The sequence below is a fragment of the Pteropus alecto genome, unplaced genomic scaffold (genome assembly GCF_000325575.1).
Source record: "Pteropus alecto unplaced genomic scaffold, ASM32557v1 scaffold134, whole genome shotgun sequence".
Lineage (NCBI taxonomy): Eukaryota > Metazoa > Chordata > Mammalia > Chiroptera > Pteropodidae > Pteropus > Pteropus alecto.
Genome location: NW_006436283.1, coordinates 2,694,071 through 2,711,019, shown reverse-complemented (window position 1 = coordinate 2,711,019; position 16,949 = coordinate 2,694,071). Strand labels below are relative to the sequence as shown.

Sequence of the window (16,949 nt, the reverse complement as noted above, 5' to 3'; positions counted from 1 at the left end):
TGTGTCACTGTGACTCTTCCAGCATCATAACCGGAAACTGGAATGTACTGAGAACGTTTCACATCAGCGGAGGCACGTTTCTCGACCTTACTTTAAAGGTGAATGTTTGACATTTGTTTCTTCTTCAAAAAAGTGGGCAGTGACTGTGCTAATGTCCTTCTGGTCACACTGTAACGGGAGAGAACCCTCCTCCCCACTTCCAATTTATGCCATGACGAGACGTAAGACGAGAAGTGACAGGGACACACCCCCTGCACACCGGTGGCCCGACCTTCCTCCTCAGAGCCCACTGGGGTACGACAGACAGAACGCACAGTCGACAAAGACGGTTTGGGCAGATCTGCGTTTATTTGCTGCAGTTCCTTGGCGCTAGTTTACAATGCAAAAAAACAACCAAAAAACAATTGGAATAATAATTATCATTTTTTAAAAACCCTGTCAACAACTTTGTCATTTCTTTATATATTTTGAGAAAACTTTTTTTAAACAAATACAAAATAATCTAAAAGGAGAAAAACTATACATGGATTATTTACACCTCTGATAAATAGACTAATACTGACCAGGTGACTCTCTGTCCAGGTGACAGGTGGAGACCCAGCGCCAGGGCTTGGCCAGCGGAGGGCGGGCTCCGGCGTGGCCTGAGGCCACTGGGACAGCGGCTGCACCGCCCTGGGTCTCCCGCCTGGACCCTCCTGCCACCTCCACGAGCTCCAGGTAACCTGCACGAACGGGGGGCCCCGAAGGGTCCCCCGACACTCCTCCACCAGTCCCTTTTACAAAAGCTATTTCCAGAGATGAGATGTGAGCCTGCCCTTCGGGTGTCGGGGGGCTAGGCCCCGCTGCCCGGGGGTGACCTTCTTCCGCAAGGCAGCGCTCGGCACCGCCTGGCCCCAGACGACCCGGACCGGCACGCGGGTCCTGGGCGAGTGGCAGGCGCCCCCGAGAGTCCCTGAGAGAAAAGCAGGAGAAGGCTGCGCGGCGTGGCTCCCCGCGCACCGGGTCGGGAGGGCAGAGGCTGGGCTCCCACGCGCCGTCGGGGGCAGCAGAGCGACACGCAGCCCACCGCCCCACCCCCGTACACCTGCCGCCGCCGACCAGCAGGTGAAGGCCCCGGCCCCTCCCGTCCAGGTGAGGCGGGAACGCTGAAGCCCCGGGGTGATGAAATGAGACCGGCTCCCTCCTCTACAACGAGGACTGGAGTCTGGGGAGGAAGGACGACCGAACGGGACGGCCAGGTCACCCCGGAGCCCCTGCGGGGGTTACCTGCCTCACAGTTTTGGTTATTAGTTACTTAGCTCAAGGAAAAATGCTGACTTCTACTTTAAAGCCCGACAGGAATGAATTCTGAAGGGGAAGAGCGATGTGAGTGCCAGACGGTTCTCTCCCCGCTCAGTGCTCCTGGGCCGGGGCTGGGGAGCGTCGCCTGCCCCAGGCCGCTGCGGGCCCGTGGGACGCCGTGTCACGTCCTGAGACCCTCTCGTGCCCACCGGCCCCCGAGGCGCAGAAGGGGCGGCCTGGTCCCACCTGGGCCCGACGCCCGGCAGCTACCCAGGGAGAAGCCGCCCAGCCAGATGGGGCAGATGCGTCTGAACGGCTCTAGCTTTCTTTTTTAAAACCCAAAAATATATCTTTATAGTACGTGGCTTCTCTCCCGTCACACCCTGACGTGTAACGATGCATCAGTACGTGTGTTTGCACTGTGGGGTGAAGGCTTCTTCACGGGGGGACGACCCGGAGGAAACGGCCGGCCCCGAGAGCCACCGTGGGTCCTGCGGAGTGGGGACACCCACGGGCACGCGGCCTTGCTGACAGCTGTCCTTTCCTGGGAGAGGCTCAAAGGCCCTGCGGGACAGGCGTCAGTCCCCCTTCCCCAGTGCTAACGGCCTACCCCTCTCCCACCTAAAAAGCAGCAAAAGCTGAAGCCAGTCTCTAGCACTCGGCTGATGCCCGCAGACGCTCCCGCTCGGCAGGGACGGAGAGCCTGGCGCCACGCAGGCCCCACCGCGGCGGACTCAGTGTCTTCGCGTGGAGGAGACCTTCTTCTTCCGTGCCGCCAGCATCTCGTAGAAAGGGTCCCTGCTGATGGCCGCCCTGGCACGCGGGAAGGGGGAGAAAGAGAGAGGCTGAGGACCGGGAGCAACACCCCCGGGGGCAGCTTCCCAGACCCTGCCCGGCCTGAGTGTCACCGTAAAGGCCACCCTTCCCAGTGCCCACACGATGGGCGAAGGGACAAGCTTCGAGGGAGACACATGGTATGGGTGACCAGATCATTTTGGGGCGCCTACTGCCTAGCTCAACCTAACACTCAGGTCCAGGGACAGAATGCTGTACGTTCTCTCAGCTGAATTCTGGGTAGGAAAACAAACGCGGTGCTTCAGTCCCATGACGCCAGCTGGCGTCGGTCTGGCACAGTAGCTTTCGGATGGCTGCTGTGGTCTGTCCTGTGTCACTTCTGAGTCCTTGTGCTACCAGCCCAGGAACTGGGCAGTCAGCGCTGTCGCCAGGGCCTCAGCGAGCCAGGCCTGCCCTGTGTCCACAGCCTGGTGGGGAGGAAGCGTGAGCACACCCCTGCACTGGCCCCGGGGGGACCAGCACTGGACGGGGGCAGCAGGCCTCAGACGCCACACCGTGCCTCAGACTTATCATTCTCAAATAGCAAGCAGGTTGTGATTCGGAGACAGTGAAGCTGAATCTGCTTTTACAGAGAAGCGGTGTTCCAGGGGCGGCCAGCTTCCGGGGCTGCTCCCAGCCTAGGTGGCCACTGGCTCTGTGCCTGACCGAGCGAGTGCTGGCTCCCGCGAGTGGACGGGGACTGGCTCACTGGCGATCCCGTGTCCGTGAGCAGTGTCCCATGGCTCCTGGGGAAAGCCAGGACTGGACGGCATCCACGGCATGTACTGAGGGGCCTCACCGAGATGTCTGGCCACATGGAGGGGCTAGGAGGGGACTGACGTCTGTTCACTGCTTGACCCCGGCCGCGACGCTACACTGGTTTGACCTGAGGTGCCCCAAACAAGAACAAGAGGGCGCTCAGCCCCGTCAGGAGCAGGCTGTGGCCTCGGGGAGCATGCCCATCACAAGGGACAAGGCCAGGGTCTCAGGCCACCTAGGCAGTGCGGTCTCCTGGTCTCTAGGGGAAGTCAAGAGGCCCAGTGATGGGGAGACACTGAGGGACAGCTGGCTGCATCTGACGAACGAAGTGCCCGGTGGGGAAAGCGAGGACGGCGAGGACATGCTCTTGGGACGACGTGCCACCACCGTGAGCAATGATGAGCACGCGCACGGGGGCGGGGGGGGGCAGCGACCTGGGCAGGCTTCACAGAAGTCCCGGGCGGAAGGGGAGAAGGCACGCTGCGTCTGGACACTCCCGCCCGTGACGCACCCAGGCCGTGTGGCTCGGTCACTTGGGCAGCGCGGGAACCAGGGGCCAAGCCTGGACCCACAGCCCGGTTTACACCCGTGCACTAACCCATGGGCTGCCCCGCGCCAGACCCACGGCTCCTCACACAGAGCCTGAGCCTGGATCACAGCCCCGTGATTGCGGGAGAACTGCCTGACCTCCGCGGGCCCGAGTCTCGTCTGTAAACGGGACGTCAGTGTCTCACAAGGTTAAGAAATGATAAAACGCGGTGACGACTATGGCCACTGAGCTGCTACCAAAATCGGACTTGCTTCCCAAGACACGGAAAGCCCAGTTGGCACACGGCTCCGTGCCCTCCCGCCGGCCACCCGCTCCCTCTCTGGGCCTTCGAGGTGTACCCGAGAAGCCTGGATCTGAGGCCCCCCCAAACGCTATGACGGCCGGCCAAGAACCAAGCCGCTGGGAAGTGGCCTGCAAGCCCCGGTCAAGCCCTTCGCAGGGGAGGCCTGGCGGTGCACCTAACAGCTGCGGGGGGAGGGGAGGACCCGGTATTCGGACGCCACCTACTTGATGCACTTAATCCACTCCTCCTTCTCCTCGGGCGTCGGGGCAGAAATCCGGTACACGGTGTGGTTCCCCTCCACCACGCGCCCGTCGGCCTCCGTCTTGCAGGCCTTGATCACTTGGTCTTTGTTGTCGGGGATGTAGAGCTCAAAGCAGTTCTGAGAACACAAACAGGGAGTGAGGTCGATCTAAGAACGCTGCTGACCGGGAAAAAATGTTAACGTCCTTCCCCAAAGGCTGTCTGCTGGGGTGGGGGTCCGGGGAACAGGACCGTGTTTGACAGGCCTTACTAGCAAAACACCGGCCAGGCATCTGTCGGCTCCCACCACGTAACAAAGATGGCGGAACCAGAGAGCACGAACCGCCTTTTAAAACCAAGCCAGCGAGGCCTTGAGAGTCCACAACAGGACAGGCAGGCCACTTAGGCACCCGCTGCCCACGGAACAGGTGGCCGGGTCACGAGTGCCTGCTGCCGCTGCCTTCTCGGGAGGGACAATTCTACCCTCGTGTGACGGTCAGGAAGTGACACGGAAGCACTCGGGTGGACAGAAGAGGGGGTACTTGGAGCCCCACCTTTGGCTTGAACTCTCAAGGTAATTTTAAAAGTCAGGCCAAATCCAAGCGTGACAGTGTTTTGTAAGAAAACCTTTGCGACGTGACTCTGCAGAGACCTGCTACACTGATCTCTTTCGTCCCCCAAACATCTCGCCAAAGACACTCACGGGCTTCTTGGAGTCCTCCACCTCCCGGATGCTCAGGTTCTCCAGCGGGATGATCCCACGGGGCTCCTTGTCCTGCGGAGAGGCGGCAGAGGAGGCCTTGGTGGCCAGGCTCCCGAGCGTGGACGCTGGCACCGCGCTCTGCCTTTTCCCACCTTCGCCCGACTCAGCTGGGACCCACGCCGGACGCTCGCAAACACGAACCGGGTCGAGAAACGTGTGGGCGCTGCCGAGGCCACACACGTGAACCCTGATGACCAAAGGCCTCTCTGCAGAGGCCCGGAAAGCACACCCAGGGCAGGAGCTGTGGGCACGTGCGGCCCCCTCGCAGAGAAGCTGCCGCGCCTCCCTGCCTGGCTCCTGTCCCCATCTCTGAAGCCTCCGTTCTGGGGTCGGGAACCCCCAGGCCCTCGTCATGCCCTTCACTGCCGAGGTGCGTGACACACGCGGCCCCGTCGGCTGCCATTCCCCGTGTACTGCTACAGTGTGCCCTGTGTGTGGACCGGCCCACCGCCCACCCAGTGCCGAGGCTCCCTCTGTCCTGAGCTGTGGTCGCTGCATTCCCGCTGCAGGGACAGCTGGTCAGCACCGGCACGCTGCCGAGTCGTGGTCGGCGATGCCACCGTGCCCGGCGTCAGGGCCAAGCGCAGGAGTCCACAGTGTCCCTCCAGGACTTAGAGTAAACTGCCCAGAAGCCTGTGTATGTTTCTTTTTAACCCAGAAAACAGGAGAAAAAATCCAAACAAGACTGTAGATGTCATCAGTCTCCACATCTGTAAGAAAAAGCACTACGTGGCGGTGGCCGGGGGGCGGCAGAGACCTTCCCCGAGCGGCTCACAGTGGAACCGTGGGCACGGAACAGGAAGAATCGGCCTCTTCGCCGTCTCGCAGATGTGAATTGTGTTGCTCTCACGTCCGAAAAGCTTTTCCTAACGGAAAAGCAGGCGGTCGCGGAACTAAGCGGCGTGAGGGTCGCCCCATGCGCCCCAAGCCTGGCCGGGCTTCCCTAAGAACGACTGCAGGCCGCGATCACAGCGTCCGCAGAACGGGCGACTCTGCGTCCCCAGCGATGGTCGTGAGCCGCACCCCCGCGGAGGGCGCCACGCGCATGCGCATGCGCACAGAGGACCCCGGCAGTGCAGAGCCGGCTCCCTCCGGGCGGCAAAGTGCCGCGGAGGCGCCTGAGTCCCCGCTCTACGTGGCCTCACGGGAGCGGAGCGCGGCCAGGAGCTCCCTCTCGTGCTCTAGCTCCCCACGCGCCAGCCTCCTGTGAGGGGCGCGTGCAAACCCTCGCGTTCTCGGTGGGGCCCGTGACGTTCGCTCCGTGAAGATCGTGGGGGAAAGAGCACGGCGTTTCCAGCTCACTCGAGACACACGGCGGCGCTGCCCCGCGGGCCATCCCTGCCCTCCGGATGGCGGGCGGGAGCGGCAGAGACGAGCCGCCACCAGCCGCTCTGCCAGGCTCGCCAGTGCTCTGCCAGAGGGAGCTTCGAATGGCTTTAGGTTCTGATTTCCATCTCTCAGGCTCTTATTACAGGAGACTGACACGTGACACGTGTCTGCAGCTGTTCAATCCTTCCCCGCTGGATGAAAACCAATGAAGTTTCCCAAGTTTAAGAAAACTTCAGTTTCTTCAAACGTCGGATAACGTCAAACGTTCCCCACTCGTTTCGCTTCCTTTTCCTCTATCATGTATTTTACCCCTTGGCTGTTTCCTCTGGATCCAACGCTTCGGCGTTTCTGCGCCCCGCCCCCCAGACCTGGGCTCCCCGGGTCACGATTACGTCCACCGCCCCCCTCAGCAGGGCCGCAAGCTCCTTCCCGGCAGCTGAGCCACGGCCGTGCTTCCTGCCCGGCTCTAAGCCCCACTCCCAGCGCCCTGAGCTCGGGCCTCCCAACCTGCCTCCCGCGGGCGCCCCCACCCCGCCGCCACCCCCAGATCCAGATGCCGGCTCAGAGCCTCGGTTCCTGGGGCGAGGACCGCATCTCAGGGCCCGGGTCTGGGGTTTTTCTTAGTTCTGCCACTTCCTGTGAACTCTCCTCCCACCCCAACGACGGAGGACAGAAGACAGTCCGACTGTGTCCCCACTGCCCCTCCAACCGCGTCCGCGCAGAGAGGCCCAGGCACGGAGGCCGGCCCGCCCCTGCAGGCGCTCACCGTCGTGTACTCGAAGTAGTACAGGCAGTTGTCAGTCAGAATGAACCAGCGCCTCTTCCAAGTCTTCACCCTGCCACCTGCACAGCAAAGAGAGACGCGTGTCCCCCGGGAGTCACCCGGCGTGTGGCCCGAGGCGCACGAAGCCCCCCTCTCTGAGCGAGGAGGGGGAAGCGGGGGCCGGGGCGCCGCAGCAACACCGTGACCGTGGCAAGAGCCACGTCGGTGACAAGACACAGAGCAGACAGAAGCGCCTTTCGCGGAGTGAAAGGCTGGGCACAAGCTGAGCAAGCACGTGGGGTGGCGCCTGGAGGTGAATCGGGACAGCAGCATGAGGGTGCGGTGTGGGGGGCCCAGACAGCGGTGACACGCCGCGCGAGTCCGGCCGGGGCTCGAGAAGCGTCTAGGAGGTGGTGGAAATGGCAAATGAAAGCCATGGAGGCGAGAGGGTAGGCCCCCCGGCCGAGCTACGCCGCCGGCCAACCGGGCCTGGCCCGTGGGGCAGCTCCGTCGCAGGGGCGGGAAGGAGGAAGCAGAAAGGGACACCTTCGCGTTCCTTCACGGTCAACTCCAGAGTCCTCCCGGAACTCACACTCCTGTGGTTCCCCTGCTGCCCACCTTCCTGACCGCAGTGCGATCCTACGCTGGCTTCAGGGTTCTGGGTGCGGGAAAGGGGAGCCTGTCTCGGGAGAATTTACCGGTGAGCAGAGGTCCCGCTCGGGCCTCCTCGTCCCTGGACTGCTCACGGGGAGCCTGTAACGGAAGGAGCCGGCCGCGGGGCCACGGGAGCACCGACGGAGGTGCTGCGAGCTGGGAGCGGCTTCCCGCCGTCCCTGTCGGTGCTGCTCGCTGAAGGACAGACGACCCGGGGCGCGTGAGGCCACGCCGACATGGGTCCTGGGCACGCAGGCTTCACCACGGCCTCCAGTCGGGACCGGAGACCAAACCTTCCGTTCCTCCACCTACGCTGGGGCGAGGGGCAGCTTCCCGAGCACGAACCACACGAAGCTACCCAGAGGCCTTCGGGGTTAAGATGCGTGTGGCGTCTCAGAGACACTTTTCATGGCTCTGCAGTACCTTGGAGGACATCACTTCTCCTACCTGCACGGAGAGGAGGGCCTGGGGCCTCGGCCACGCCTTCGCTCCCGCCCTCACGCACAGAGCAGGGTGGTCTCGCAGGGAGTGTTTCCCACCGCCAGGACCCGCCTGCCTGCTCGCACCAGGTGTCCTAGGAGGACACGGCCACTGGCCTAACACAAAGCCCGTTTCGGAGATGAAGCGTCCAGCTCAGGTCCTGGCAGCAGGGATGAGCTCTACTGGACTTCCCGGTCCCTTTTAAGGAGGCTGCCTGGGTGCTTGAACTCTCAGGGAGGTTAAGAGATTGATTGATCCCTAATGGCCAAGGTCACGGAAGGGGGGCTGCCTACAAGTCCGGCCCTGTGTAGTGTCAAACAGACTGACTCTCTCCCCAGGGCCTCGGTGGTCTATGTGAGCACGGGCCTCTGGGCGCCAAAGGCATGGACTAGGAAAGAAATGCAGATGGAAATGTGACATGCGCGTGGAAAGCGGGAAAGGCTGGGCGGGATCAAAATAAATAAGGAACAAGAGGACGAGGACCACACCTGGAACTGGAGCCACTCTGTGACGAAGGGCCCCCTCCCCCACTTCGGAGTCTGGGAGCGCGGCTCCTCCACCCCTCGGGCCCCCACCCCACACAGGGCTCAGCACCAGGGCACCCGACCCACGCCGACCAGCATGCGCCCCCTCACAGGGCCACCCGGGGGCACGCAGGGCTCAGGAAGCCATGGAAAGGGAAAGGGTCAGATGTCAGAGGAAGATGGAAGGAGATCTAGGAGAAAAAGCAAAGCCGGAAGCGCTCGCCCCGATGGTCAAAGCTGGTGATGCGCCTGGCCTGGCCTCAGGGGCCTCCGCCGGGAGGGCCCGCTGCCAGCCCAGGGGACATTTCCGCGTGGAAAGGAAAACAGACACGAAACAAGCAGCAGCCCAAGCGCGCACCTCGGACAGTCCCTGTGGAACTCACAGGGCCACCCCGTCCCCACGGCTCCCTGACCCCGGAGGGAAGGGCCAGCGCGGACTTCCCCACAGCTGGGAACAAGCTGCCACTGCCCAGAACGTCAGCGCCCGGGTGGCCTTCCTACGTGCAGCTCTGCTCAAGTCGGCCGAAGCAGACGCCGACTTGCCCCTCGCCTGAGAAAAACGTTTCCCCAATCGGCAAGTGGCAAGGGGACTCCAACCCCGGCACCCAGGGGCCGATTTGGGGTGTGTGACCATGACTCGTTGAAAAGGAGGGAGAAAAACAAAACTTTAAAACAGCTGAGGATGTAACGCCCGCCCCTCATCCCCAGGAAATCAAGTGAAAAGATTTCCAGGGGAGATTTTGAGTTTTTGTCTTTAAAACGAAAATTTGTTTGCTTGACATCGCTGTGAGTCTAGGCAACTCTATGTCCCTTCTATGCAAAGGTGAACGTCTGAGCTTGCTCCTGGTCACAGGAGGCACATGGCCTGCAGAGCCATCCCGGCTCTGCCTCTTCTCCGTTCTCAAGCTACTTTGTAATTCTCGGGTCTCGACTGGAATGCAACAAATTGATCACGTGCCTGGCCAATAATTGCGAGAAGAAATTCGGAGACCGCTTTCTCTGCTTTACGAGCCCAGTCTGGGTACCTTTTCTCGCGTTCCCGTGTTCATTCCAGAAAAGGTTTCATCATCCCCCACTGGGCACCTCGCTGTCTGCCGTGCTACGCACCGCTCCGTACCGGGAAACGCGACAGCGGCTCCAGACCCCTGGCCCTGGCCAGTTCCCTAGGGACTGCGGGAGACGTTAGCAGCAGCGTCAACACCACCACCAGCAATTAAAGAACAAAAGAACCGAACACGACAAAATAAGAAAACGCGGCGGCGATTACAGCGGCCTGGGCAGAGCGAGCGAGCACGCGCGCGGGCTGAGGGGTTACATACCTCCTGGAGTTTGGGCAAGGAAAAGGAGAGCCAAGACCATGGGAACATACAAACGAGGAGAAAAGAAAATTAAAACCAAGAAATCAAACCAGCTCCTTCATCTTCCAGTGCAATGTCTTAGTCACTCGTGTCTGCCTAGGGGTGGGGAGCCGAGCATAAAACACGGCCGTGTGGCTGTGAGTGACGCCACGTCCCGCCGGGGAGGCCGGGCCTGGCCCCCGAGACACCGCACACCGGTTCTCACAAAGCCACCATTCCTTAGCACGTCTGCAGTTCTGAGCACAGACAGTGGGGATGACTCTGCGGACAATCTTCACAGGGCTGTCACTCTTAACGTGCGCGTGAGAAGGCACACACGTAAGCCCCTGAATGCACATGTAAATGTGTGTGTACACGAGAACACACGTTCCCAGGGCTCTCTGCGTACAGACGTGTACACACAACTCGGACACGAAGGGGTGAGTCTAAGTGGGCTACCACGAAAACAATGAGGAGCTGAGGTTTACGAGAATTAACGCGATGACCTAAAAGTCGGGTCCCACGTTTAGTTTTTTTTTCCTTTTTAAAAATATGGGATGCCTCATAAATTTGCATACCATCCTGGTACAAGAACCAAGGTAATCTTCGCACTGCCCTAATTTTAGCATCGGGGCTGTTGACAGTAATACTCGGTATTAGCATTTAAACAAATTTCACTGGAGGGGAAAGTAAATGCAAACTAGGGTGCACTTTTTACAGTTCCAGCAAGTTCCCTTTGAATTGTATGCACTTGGCAATGAAGATGCAAAGCAAAGTGGTTGCCTCTGAGGTCAGTGACTTTAGAGCCTTCGCTGCAAAAATTCTACTGGCTTAAAGGTACGTAAAGCGTAGGCTAATTCAAGAGATATTTTAAACTCCGATCAGTGGAGAGCCTCTTGAAAAATTTATGAATTAAGTCATTAGATATAAACACAAGGACTTAGAAAATATAAACCCTACTGACATCTAGACTAGCCAGAAATAAAAAATTCCTTTTCTACACTTGTTACGTGTGTCAGTGTCAGCCAAGAGAGTGGCGACTTCTCATCTCGCTGGAACCCGTCGCTGAAACAGTGGGGTGTCACTCTAACGTGCACCCCTCGATAATGGGGGAGCCCACGCCTCCCACAGGCCAGGGCAGAACAGAGGAAAGTGCTCTTCCGGCGGCCAAACCACGGGCATCGTTATGTCCGGGGCGTCCAGGGCCCCCCCCGGGGTTTGGCAACGATCACTAAAATGATCACGTGTGCACGAGGACTGACGTCACGCAGACCCTGCGACTGACCCCTTTCCTTTCAGTGGCCCTGTCACCTCTGGGGCAGGGTAGGACACACTCTCAGCCGTACAAGCTCACAGGTGGCAGAGGGAAGAGGAGTAATTTTTAGATCTTTCTGAATGAGCAAAATGATTAACGTGGCCGATTCGGATTCGAGAGGAGGCGGGAGCCCCAGGGCCCGAGAGTGAGGAGCGGTGCTGTGGGTCGCGCTGCAGCCAAGGCCGCCAGGGTTGCCATGCACGCTGCCCGTGGAGCCGGATGCAGAAGGCGATGACGCACTGGGGAGGCAGGAGCCGGGCACTGGTGTGTGGCGGGAGGTGGAAGGATGGACACGGCTGGCCACCCTCCCGGTGAGTGAGCGGGCAGGGAAGGGAGGACCAGGTGCTCCGGGAACCGCCCTGGACCCTCCCTCCCAGAGAGAGGATGGGGAGCGCAGGTGCACGTGGGGAACACTGATGGCACAGTGACTCTGTCCCCAACCGTCTCTAGCGTCCCCTGGGGGCGCGGACTGTGCAGTCACTTCCTTTCTCAGGTGGCCCTTGTCCCACAGTGCACACACACCCTTTCTTCCCAGGTCCCCGTGAGCGGCCCCGGCCCAGAGGGACCACTCACCGAGTTTCAAGAGCCAGCCCTCGCGGTCCGGGTTAAAGAAGGTGTGCGTGAGGTCGTTGCCATCGTCTTCCGGGATTTTAAAGGGCTCGTTTTTGATGCTCTCATACAGATTCTGGGGTAAAAGATGAGACTGCATGTCTCCGACTCCAGGAGCCCTCTCCCTCCTCCCCTTCCTGTCCACCCATTCGCCAAGCACCCGTGTGCCGACAGCGCGCCACACCCCCGCCAGGTGCTGGGACGGAGGAAGTGACCCGTCCCGCCTCCGGGAGCTCGCAGGGGCCACACAAGTCGGAGGCCCGGGGGGCAGTCAGGAAGGACGGGCAGCCGCTCGGCCCTCACCCGCGCCTGCACTGCCAGGTGTGTGCGCCCCACCCCCCCCGCAGGTCGCCATGGAATTCACGTGACCAGGCGACCGAGGCGCAGACACCGGGAGGCTCCCTGCCCCACCGGGGGTCGGCCCGGCGCTCACCCGCAGCAGCTCCTCGGGCAGGTCGCCGCCGTCGTTGATGCCCCTGTTCATGGCCACGAACCTCTCCACCGTGGGCTTGTCTTTGACGTTGGGGTTGTGCAGGCTGGTGTTCAACATGATGATGGCAAACGAGAGGACATAGCACGTGTCTGAGGAGAGCAGAGGGGCAATCAGAAACGCCCCGGGCACGCGCGGGACGTGGGGGGCTGTCCGCTCAGGCTCACAGAACGCAGCGGCAGAGTCGGGAGAGCGCCACAGCGCGCAGAGAAAACACGCACGCCTACCGCCCGCCGCCAGGCAGCGGCGCCTCCGCGTGAGACCCGCCCCCGTGCGCCCCGCAGACGCGCCTGACTGAGCTCGGCTGCTCCCCTTACCAGCGCTCTCCCGTGTTGGTGAGAATGTGTGAAAACGTGGCTTTTAACGGAGTGTGATTTAGAGACGCAGCTTGGGGTCCCGCTCCCTTACTGCTGGATCGTTTCCGACTCTGCACCACCCCAGGTACCACCCGGACCAGCGTCCCCAGGGAGGAACCTCAGCCCCTGGCGCGCTCACCCGTGGACTGGAACACCCCGCCGTTGCACTGGCAGTACCGCTGGGCGAAGGCCTCCATCATCCGGTCGATCTTCTGCGCCTCCCCCGGGAGCCGGAAGCTCCACAGGAACTGCCTGTGGGACCGAGACGGGGTGCGGTGCAGGACTGGGGACACGGCTTACTGCTCCGTCCCCGTCACGCTTCCAGTGATTTTTCTACCAAAAGGCACAGGGAGACCCGCAGGGCTGCAGTGTTTTGGGACAGTAGCTCTGTGCAGATACAAACTCACCACGGCTCTCAAAGGCACAGTGTTTAGGAAAAACTTAAAAATTCAGATTTTCCTATATAAAAGCATGCCTGCCCTCCTCAGAATAAGGAACGAAGATGAAATGTGAATCACGCTCATCTTAAACGAACTCCAATTTCCACAAAACAAAATGAGGTTCAGAGGAGACTTCCTATCAAAGCGTCCTCGACTGGCCCCTTAAGTCAATGAGACCCACGGCCAGTAGGTGTCGTCTGCGTGACTTTCGGCTCCCTGAATGACAGCACGAAAGATGACGCTATCACTCACAGCGACGGCAGAGAAAACACTGGACGATTTCTCACAAGGCACAAGGTGACAGATTCAGTAAAAAATTAAAGTCTACTGCCCTCCTTCTAAAATGAATTGCACAGCTACCTACTTCCTATTCTAGAGCAGGTAATTAAAGTGTTTTCTAAACTAAAGATTAGAAAAAGTTTCAAAATTTAAATATTCATCAATTTCCAGAATACTAAATGAAAAACCTGAGAGTTTCGCAAAATTCGCTCTCAGGATACGTGGTGACTTAATTCCCTTCACGCATCCAAGCATTTCCATCGCAGGCCTGCAGACGGCTTTCCTTAAAGATGCCTCCAGGTATTCGAAACATCCTCCAAGGCGTAACTCCCCCGAAACACTGCACCAGACGGACTCACAGTGGAAGGGAGCCCTGCAGCCCCACCCTGAGGTGCTCCCCCAACCTCACTCACCGCAGCGCCTGGACAAGGTTAAGGTCGGTGAACTCGTGCAACCCCACAAACGCGTGGAGAACCTGGATATTGAACTCATCTCTGCCAAGAAAAGCAGATAACATGGGGCAGGGAAAAGCAGGGGTCAGATGCTGACCCGAGAATCCCAAGTCACCCCAACTCCCAGCCAGGCAGCCTCCCACGCTGAGTCCCCGCCTGTGGGCTCAGGGGACCTGGCCACACACAGTGAGGAAGAGCCCGTCTGCCTCTGTCTGCTGGGTGAGCAAATGGGGAGCCCTCACACCCCCAAGCACCCCTGGATGCTGCCCCCAGGCCGCGCCCCCGTTACCAGTGTAGCCACTGCCGCCTCAGGACAAAACCCTCAAGATCTCGGGGCATCCCCAAGTTCCCCGTGTGAGCCCTGACCGACCCGCTGCGCCGTGGGTGCCCGGGCCCACCTCTCCCCCAGGTAGTCGCCGATGGCCGTCTTGTTGAGCCCTTCGCCTTTGTACAAGAACTGGGCGATGTCTTCACAGGTGTTCTTCAGCAGGTCGTTCTCTATCAAGAACTGGATGCCCTAGGAGACAGCGCGCATGCCCGTGACGCCCCCCGAACGTCTGGGGCACAGGAAAAACGGGGGGTGGGGAGTGCTCTGGGCCCCGAGGGAGCATCCAGCAAACACCTGCCAGTCGACGCACAGGGCAGGGGAGTCGCAACGTGCGGGTGGCTCCACAGAGGGCAGGTGAGCCCGAGCCGGCACCCCAGGGCCTCCCGAGCACGGGCTCCCCACATGTCCTCCTCCTCACTTACCTTTTTAGGGTCCATGTTAAATTTCTTCCTGCCCATGGCTACCTGTTTGTTCCTCTGCATGTTTTTCCTGAAACGCAACCAGCACAGCCATCTCAGTACTCCAGGTATCAGGGGACTTCAAAGGACCCCCCGGTTCCCCCGCGCAGCAGTGACGCAGCGGTGACTCTGAGGGCTCCGGAAGGTCTGTGCGGGAAAGCGCGGGCACGCTCGGCTTGGACTACGGAAGGTCACTGGCCATCGGCCCGGCCCCCTGCTCACTCGCTCCTTCCCTGCCAGCGGTTTTGTTTCTCACATGACGTTTTAAACCTGCCTGTCATTTACGTGTCACATAACGCTCCCATTTCAAGCGCACGTTTGAATGACGTCTGCAAGCCTGAGTTGTACGACCATCACCACCCAGCTCGGCGACGTTTTCCTCACCCCAGCAGCGGGTGTGCGAGCTGACGGCCTATGACCCCCATCTGTTCACGCACTCACCTACGGTGACAAACGCTCCCATTTCAAGCGCACGTTTGAATGACGTCCGCAAGCCTACCGAGTTGTACGACCATCACAACCCAGCTCGGCGACGTTTTCCTCACCCCAGCAGCGGGTGTGCGAGCTGACGGCCTATGACCCCCATCTGTTCACGCACTCACCTACGGTGACACCGGAGTCACTTCTGGGTCAGGGCTACTTGAAACACGGACGCTGCACGTGACCCTGCACAGTCTGTGTGGGCACGCGCTCCCGCATGCGTAAGCACCTGGAGCTGGACTACTGGCCACGGCGCAGGTGTGCATGCGACAGCGTGAGGCCCTGCCCAGCTGTTTACCCACGTGGTCACCCCCGTTACGCCCACCAGGCCTAGAAGCACGAGGCGGCCTGCTCCATCTCAGTCACCGAAGCTGTGGGCCGGCCCCTCGGGGGAGTGCTCAGGTGCATCACCTTGGGACTAACGAGGTCAGCGTTTTCATGTGTCTTTTACACATACAGCTTTTGTGTCTATTCAAGTTCTATGCTCATTTTTTATCTGGGCTATCTTTTCCAGTTGCACGTATTCTTTATATGTATATATGTATGTGTGCGTGTGCGTGTGTGTGTGTATATATAGTCTAGGTACAGATACTTTTTCAAGTACAGGTATTATAACATTTTCTCCTTGTCGGTGGCTTGCTTATTTACTTCTTTCAACGGTATCTTTTATAAGAGCAAAAATTTTAAATTGTGATGAACTCCAAGTTATCCATTCTTTTAAGCTACAATTTTTAAAAATGGGAATAAAGCTATAATCCTGAGCTGATAATACAGAGACCAGAGTGATGAGCTGGCCGCTTTCTGCCAAATGGGGCTTTGCTAATCCCCAAGGGCTCTGCCCAGAGGGGTTGAGGACAGCAAAGTCACACGGTCCCACCAAGCCAGACAGGGAGACTCAGGCTTAGAACAACACAGACACATGATTAGAAACAACCCATTTACCACATTAAGCAGTTAAAAACGGTCTGGGAACCCCATTCAGAGCTAAACCCGCAACGCCCCTAACGTTTCACGGAGTTAGGAGGAACACGACCCGCAGATGCTCCCTGCCGCTCTGCACTGTGCTTCGCCTCTGCACTCTCTGTTCCCCGTGTGGGGAGGTGAGCTCGCAGCCACACCAGACGTAACCGGCGTCCAGCCTTCTCAAACTTCACACAGTAGCAATCCAAAATACACACACAGTGGACCAGAGAGAGTCAGAACTCGTGGTTCACACGTAACTGAGGGCGCTGTAAGGCCGTGGGGGACGTTCCGAGTTCTCGCCTCAGTCCGACCTTTCCACCCGTCTTGGAGACCGTCGCGTCCACGCTCGAGCCCCCACACTGCAGGCTGCAAAGCGGGAGGCCCGGCTACGTGCGTGCTCGCCAGGGGAAGAGCACAGAGACGCACTTTCTCCGAGTCCGCCGCAACCACAGGCTGGGTGCCTGGCGAAGCTGCGTGACACTCACCTCTCTTCCGTGGACCCCAGGCTCTCGATTTCATTAGCCACTTCCGCTATCTCATCCTTCAGCCTCTGCAGGACAGACAGCGCACGGTTACCAGGACAGAAGACTCAGATCAAGACAAAGCCTCCGAAACGAAACCTCAGACACGTGCAAGTACTTCCAACATCGCCCAAAGTAAAAGAAAGCAAAATGAAATAAGACACGCCAGAAAAGTAAATCTATCAAACTTTGGAAAATTCATCTATTCAACAAATGTTTACTGAGCTCCCCCCAGATAGACAGTAAGCATTCTAGGGAATACCGAGGTGCAAAAGACAGGTCCTGACCTCAAGGGCTTCACAGTCTAGGAACGAAATTTAGAGCCATTCGCACTCGCACAAGTATTCCCCACGGAAACCGGCTGCCCCGCCCCGTCGGGCAGAGCCAGGGCAGCTCAGTCCCCCACCGCCCAGGCCCCCAGCCGGCGGAGTGCGCACCGGGCCAACACCGCCACCATGTGG

General features: G+C 59.5%; 1 protein-coding gene across 2 annotated transcripts in view; it reads right to left on the bottom strand.

Annotated features, from left to right (window-relative positions):
- Positions 1-324: 324 nt before the first annotated feature.
- The window catches only part of CYTH1 (cytohesin 1), a 33,873-nt gene continuing 17,248 nt past the window's right edge, over positions 325-16,949 (bottom strand). Inside the window, exons 3-13 of one of the 2 annotated variants that reach the window (XM_006912174.3) lie at positions 16,453-16,517; positions 14,489-14,555; positions 14,137-14,255; positions 13,700-13,780; positions 12,707-12,819; positions 12,155-12,303; positions 11,686-11,797; positions 6,806-6,882; positions 4,651-4,722; positions 3,932-4,086; positions 325-2,094 (exon numbers count right to left, since the gene is read on the bottom strand). In XM_006912174.3, coding sequence (XP_006912236.1) covers positions 2,016-2,094; positions 3,932-4,086; positions 4,651-4,722; positions 6,806-6,882; positions 11,686-11,797; positions 12,155-12,303; positions 12,707-12,819; positions 13,700-13,780; positions 14,137-14,255; positions 14,489-14,555; positions 16,453-16,517 — 1,089 coding nt within the window. In that variant the 3' untranslated portion in view covers positions 325-2,015. Of the gene's footprint in view, positions 2,095-3,931; positions 4,087-4,650; positions 4,723-6,805; positions 6,885-11,684; positions 11,798-12,154; positions 12,304-12,706; positions 12,820-13,699; positions 13,781-14,136; positions 14,256-14,488; positions 14,556-16,452; positions 16,518-16,949 lie in introns of both variants that reach the window. The other variant, XM_015589745.2, reaches the window with a different exon arrangement.